Here is a 6,584-nt window from a genome sequence, read left to right as displayed (position 1 = left end):
AGCTTTTTTTTAATAAGGACTTTATTTTAATAACTTTATTTTATTCAACTTTAGTTCTGCTACTGAAGATGCTATTATATTATATATAATATGCTATTCCCTATGGTTTTTATTTCTTACTTTGCGAATGTCGTATGTTTGGTGGCCCCATTAAACATTGATGTTATAATTATTAATTGTTTCATTTTTTTTTTCAGCTATTCAAATAAGGAATTATGCAGACAGTCCATGTACATATTAGAATTAAAAACAAATGAATATAAACTATATTATAAGCATTGTAATATATGATAGTTATATTTTTCAGGCAATGTAATATTAAATATGTTCAGTTTTATAATTAAATATTAGTTGTAATTATAATAGAAAATTATTAAAAATTATTATGTTTTTATTTACCCCTAATTTAAGTGTTTGTATAGTATATAATGGTTTTAAAAGTCACTGATTATGTAAAATATATCTTTCACTTTTAGTTATATACACTATGCTTAAAAGTTTAATATTTACGAGTTAGTATTTTATATTATTATTCTATAAAAGCCATATTTTGTAACAAATTGTGTTATGCTGTTGTGCAAATACTATAGTGTGCGCCTTGTAATAACAATTACCGCAGTATTCTGTCTAATTCGTCTACCGCTAGCCTTGTTATGATGCAGTTTATCCTGGGTTTGAATCCTTGCTTGGGCTAATATTTAAGTACATAGATTTTGCACGGAATTTCCAATGGTATGTCGTCATAATAGAGAATGTAAAGAGCACCTTTTATACTATCTGGCTCCTGTGCAGTAGGTTATTCCCCTGCTGAGCATGACTGGTCAGGCAGTGAAGTTTATTTATATTTATTATGATTTAATTACAACTAATTTAAAAAAAAATACCTGATTTTGTTTGGAAAATAAAACTGCATAAAAATAAATTTAAATATTTATTATCCTACTCGCTTTTATATTCATTGAAACGATAGATACACGCGCGACTCAAACTCGTTGACACCTAGATATTTTATAAAAATAGTGATATTATTGTAATCGTCATTTAAATAAAATTGATAATGAAAAACACTTTATTAGAATAAATATTTAATATAACATCCGCTGTCTCGCGGGTGGTGCTTGTCATATGGTGGGCAAGTGGCCGCGCGACTCGATCTCGGATTTCTTTTTAGGCTGTGATCGCTCCGTCACTATCAGCTGTGGCAGCATTGGGGATGATTGCACCTGGAATTTTAGGATTAGTTCCATATTTAAACCAATTTATATTTATCCAGGGCTGTGCAAAATACATACTTGCTTACAATTAAAATACAAATTACAAAATACCATTTGGCAAGTTTTTAAAATATAAAATACACACAGTATTACGCATTATTACAAAATAGAAATTACAAAATGCATTCAGACCATTATTTATAATGAATTTTCGTAAACGTGCCCTTCCCCAAGAATGACTTTACTTACACATTTGAAAGTATTATATCGCTTATGTGAACTTGGAATACAAGCGCACTATACCTACTATATAAGAAATTGACAATATTTCTATAGAAAATTGTACAATTTTGTCAGATTGTAGACTTATTCAGACACCGATTCAACTTTTTGCTAAAAGCATTTTGAAGACAATAGTATTCGCAATACCAACTTATACAATTTTTTTTTTATGAAATAAATAATTTTGTTACATAATCAGCTTGTTTGAAGTTAAATGACATAAATACAATCTATAAACAATATTATTTTTACTGGACTTTCTACAGACGTTCTTTGATTGCTTATTTAGTATTTGTTTTTCTAATGACGTATTTTTAAAAACAAAATTAACGTAATTAGCTCATTTATTGAGGATATTATTACAAGCAATTTTTAATCGTCATTTTACAAGATTTAATTTTAAGTAACATCTGGTTTGGAAACTAAATTCTACCGAGACGAACCAGTAACAATAGTCGTATGGCGATTATTGGCTCACTGCAGTAGATTAGAGATATGATGAAGGGTTGACCTTTTCGCGTAATGCAGCTTACGAGTTGACATTTTTAACCCTCAATAGGTTGAACCTATATGCAAAATAGTTGTATGACCGCAACACGACGTTTATATTATATTCTATAAATCTTGGGTAACGTTGCGTTATTTTAAATAGTATACTTTTAAGCTTTAAAGCCTTACTTTTAAGTATAACTGATTTCTCTCGTTCTGGCATCATTGATATGACATTCGAAATAAGAAGACACAGCATTGATTATTTAATCAGCACCAAAACAACGTTTATATGTATAGACGCAAATTTAAGATAGGTAAATTAAATTCAAAATGACATGTAATTTACTTGGAGCCAAGATGGCACAGCGGTAAATATGTCAATCTCAACAGAAGATAGCAGGTTCACAATCTTGTCCTCGACGGTAAAGGATAACATCGTAAGGAAATCTGCATGTGTCTGATGAAAATCGACCTCATGTTTATCCACCAAATCGCATTGGAGCAGCTTGGTGGAATAGGATCCAGGCCCTCTCAAATAAGAGGAGGAGGCCTTAGCCTATCATTGGATCATTTATAGCACGTCATTTAATTTTAATTACCGTTTATTGTACAAAAATAATAAACATTATTTATATTAAAACAACTACTGAAGCAAATTTGATAATATTATAGAGTAAATATCTAGCTAAATAAATAAATAGTTATGGCGATTTATCCTACGTGTTTTTTACGTTCTAGCGTTCTTATATTAAACATTCATTACTTTAGGTATTTACCTTTTCTCCTGATAATGTATTTCTCTATTTATCTACTCGAGCATCTATATACCCAACAATATACTATTTTTTTTTTTCGAATTGTGTAATACTGTTGGTCTTACTGGCCTCTACAGCGTCACCGGGCGGGATGGGCGAGTTGAACTCAGCCGGATGTTGGGAGCCACACAGGGCTCAAGAGAGACGGACGTCCTAAGGGTGCCTCCTTTGAGGCCGGACCTCGGCTTAGGACTCCGTTGAAATCGGGAGGGGAAGCAATATACCTAACGCTTCGTCTATCTTTCATTCCATCTTCTATTTGGATGATTGATTGTGTCTCTTTAATCACATAAAAATAAATATTTACTATATTCAATGTATATGAGAACAATGTCACAGCAAAAGCTCGCCCTTATCTACAATTCAAATACAACAACCGTCTACTGATACATAAACGTACATTAAGTACATATAACACGACAATGTAATTATCTTACGGCAATTATTGATAGCAATCTGCTGTCATTTCCCTTTGACTTTTGACAGCGTGGTTTCCGTGGGGTTCGAAGAATTGTCTATATTATTTTCTTCAGCGTGATCTAGATATTCTTGCTGTTTACAGGGAAACATTATAGTTATGGTTTGACAGCTCATAATCTGACGTAAATCTGAATAACCTAAACTATATATATACATACCTAGCTATAAAAATAAATGTGGATGATTGACGTCACCGCCGTGAATTTCTAGTTATTTTATAAGTATAATAAATTGCTAGTGAAATTATAATCTTAGACTTTTTATGATTAAGTACCAATTTTCAAAGATTTACAATTTAAAAAAAATATATAGCACGGACAAACCGCAAAATTTTATGTGTGTGTGTTATATGCATAAAAGTAAGTATATGAATATCGATTATAAGAGCACTAATTGGGAAGCATGTTTAGCTAGAACAATTTAGTATTTTTGAGTCATTAGGTACGTCTTGATTCTAATATATTTTATAAATACTTAATAATCTAAATATTAATTTAATCTAAACAGATTTTAGACGTAGGCGTAAACTGACAATGTGACTTAACTGCATTAATATTGCTTGAAATTCAAATATTCCATTTGAATTTATGTCTTTAATTTTTTTTAATAAAGGTGTTAACTTGAGAGACTAGAGATTAAAAATACATTGCGTTAAAATAGTGTATTAGTGTTTAAAATCATCATGTTTAATTTATACATTACCTGTGTCCTTCTCGTCTTCTCGAAGTCATCGTGGTCGGAATGCGGCACTGTGAAGAGAAAGTTCTCGAATATAGGATGCCGAAGCAGCTGTTCGCAAGTCCATCGCATCATGGGATCCTTATCCAAGCATTTCTGAAACAACAAACGGCTCGAAAGACCAAAATCATGCAGCTCACTTCGAATAAATATTTATAAAAGCAGCTGTTCCCCGTGACACTATCCGCGTCGTAATTTGACTTTCCAGTCAGTCCCTATACGGTTCCCAGCCTACTTTGTTGTAATTTCATAAAGATCAGTTCAGTGGTTTAGTCGTAACAAGATAGCAAACACAGTACTTTCGCATTTATTATAAATATATTTTGTTTATTCTCATCATCATATCTACATACAATGGTGTTTATTTTAAAACAACGATAAAAATAAATTGTTTTATGTATCTTTTTTGTAAATAAAACACAAATTATTTATAAAAAGTTAAAACACAACAAAAAACAAAAAAAACAATATAGACATGATATAAAAATTACGTAAAAAACGCGGTTCAAAATGTATATAAGTTTTAAAAACACTTCTAGTGACCCAAGAGCTGTCGCTCACTAAACTCGGAGACTGATCCTAGTGATGTAGAGATATAATAATGCCAGCGTCCTGGGTACAACTCCACAGGATAATCTTATAGGCAAAAATATTTAGATGATTTTTATACAACAACATAAGTAACTACCATTGTTCTAGCTATTATTTTCAAGTAGGGATAGAATTTTCATCCATTGATTGCTCATAATATATATATATATAAAGCCTTTTTTTTTCAATATTATATTATTTATAATGGATACATTGACATTTACTCGGTGGTAGCACTTTTTGCAAGCTCGTCTAGGTAGGTACCACGCACTTGTCAGATATTCCACTGCAAAACAGCACTACTTGGTATTGTTGTGTTACGGTTTGAATGGTGAATGAGCCAGTATAATTACAGACACAAGGGACATAACATCTTAGTTCCCAAGGTCGGTGGAGCATTGGTTATGTAAGTGATGGTTAATATTTCTTACAATGCCAATGATGCCAATAGACATTGGCAGTGGTAACCACTAACCATCAGTTGGCGAACTTGCTTGTCCATCTACCTATTCTATAAAAAAAAACATAGCTGAAAAAGTGTAATTTTAATATGTGGAATTATCTATTGGTGATTTCAACTCACCTTTAGAAAATCTACTACCAATTCGTTGTTAGCGTAACGTTGCGGAATCTTTTTCTCCAGGGGTTCCAACGTATTCGGTTCTGGTAATGCCATACCCTAAAAATAATTAATAAATATAAGAATATATTATTGACGAGATCATTTCTTTATTCTATATCTAGAACATTTTTTAATTATCTATTTTATTCTATACGATTAGTAGCACCACATTTCACTTGCGTTAGACGTTATTGTTCCGCATACATCGGTTTAAACGATACCTTTTATAGGTAGTCGATAACAGCTATACCTATCTCAATAAATACGTAAATATATACACATATTGGAGAGAGTCCAATCGAGTCAAACTGCCGCTTATCAAGCTTTTATGAGAGAGAGGGAATAAAAAGCGCTGCTATTTGAACACACATTTGTATATTATAAATCTCCTACACAGCTATGCATCTCTTAAAAAATACTTACACTTATATTTTATTAAGTATTAATTATCTCTTTCACTTATTATTATAAAACAGTACCTGAAAGAATGTATTTTGAGAGAATATTGTCATATGCCTCGGTAGAAGATCACCCAGAGTTTTTCTGATGAGATACAGCTGGTCGAGGTCACTTTTCCCAGGCCACAAAGCTTCGCTTGATAACAATTCCGCAAAAACACATCCTGAGTTAAAAAATAAAGCTTTTAAAACAGTAGTCTGATCGTGACCAAAGGCTGAAATCCTAGGACCTAGACTATGAAATAAGCCAACTTCTAATTTATGTATATACTCATAATATTTATGCTAATTTTGTGCCACAAAATTATTAAAATAACATACTTGCGATATTTTACGGTATTTTTTATTTATTAATCGATAATTATGTCACCAACAGATATATTTAATTGTTTAATGGCATGTGATTCGGTAGCGATAGATGGCGGTAATAAAATCTGTCAGTTTCCTGAATCACGCTGTCTAGATTCTCTACTGAATATATATAATGTGAAAGTGAGTTTGTATAATTGATCAGACAAAATAGATTACAGTGTTAAAAGTGGAAAACTTTTCTTTGAATACATTTAATAAACGATAAAAGTGGATAACTTTTCTTTAGATGCATTTATCGTTTGTTAAATGAATCTAAAGAAAAGATGTTAGTTCGGCGTAAACATTAATTTAAAACAAATATGTACTAAAAAAATTACAAGAGAGACGTATGAATATAAAAGCCAAACTTATTCATTAGTTAAAGTACACCGATGGAAAAAAAGGCAGATAAAAATTTTCACACACGCGGACAATCATACAAAATGTATATTAAATCCAAATTATAACTTAGCCTATTTCTAATACAAAATATATAATATAAAGGAAAAATAATAATTTGTTGTATGTAAAAAATGCTAAG

At 31.1% G+C, this 6,584-nt stretch overlaps 1 protein-coding gene across 1 annotated transcript in view; it reads right to left on the bottom strand.

Annotated features, from left to right (window-relative positions):
* Positions 1-838: 838 nt before the first annotated feature.
* Positions 839-6,584, bottom strand: part of LOC126776215 (cyclin-dependent kinase-like 4) — a 32,863-nt gene continuing 27,117 nt past the window's right edge. Inside the window, exons 6-9 of the mRNA XM_050498525.1 lie at positions 5,714-5,856; positions 5,196-5,291; positions 3,986-4,117; positions 839-1,223 (exon numbers count right to left, since the gene is read on the bottom strand). Coding sequence (XP_050354482.1) covers positions 1,122-1,223; positions 3,986-4,117; positions 5,196-5,291; positions 5,714-5,856 — 473 coding nt within the window. The 3' untranslated portion in view covers positions 839-1,121. The remainder of the gene's footprint in view (positions 1,224-3,985; positions 4,118-5,195; positions 5,292-5,713; positions 5,857-6,584) is intronic.

Source organism: Nymphalis io, chromosome 19 (genome assembly GCF_905147045.1).
Source record: "Nymphalis io chromosome 19, ilAglIoxx1.1, whole genome shotgun sequence".
NCBI classification, from domain to species: domain Eukaryota; kingdom Metazoa; phylum Arthropoda; class Insecta; order Lepidoptera; family Nymphalidae; genus Nymphalis; species Nymphalis io.
Note: the sequence above shows the minus strand (reverse complement) of the source record. Positions and strands in the feature narration are given on the sequence as shown.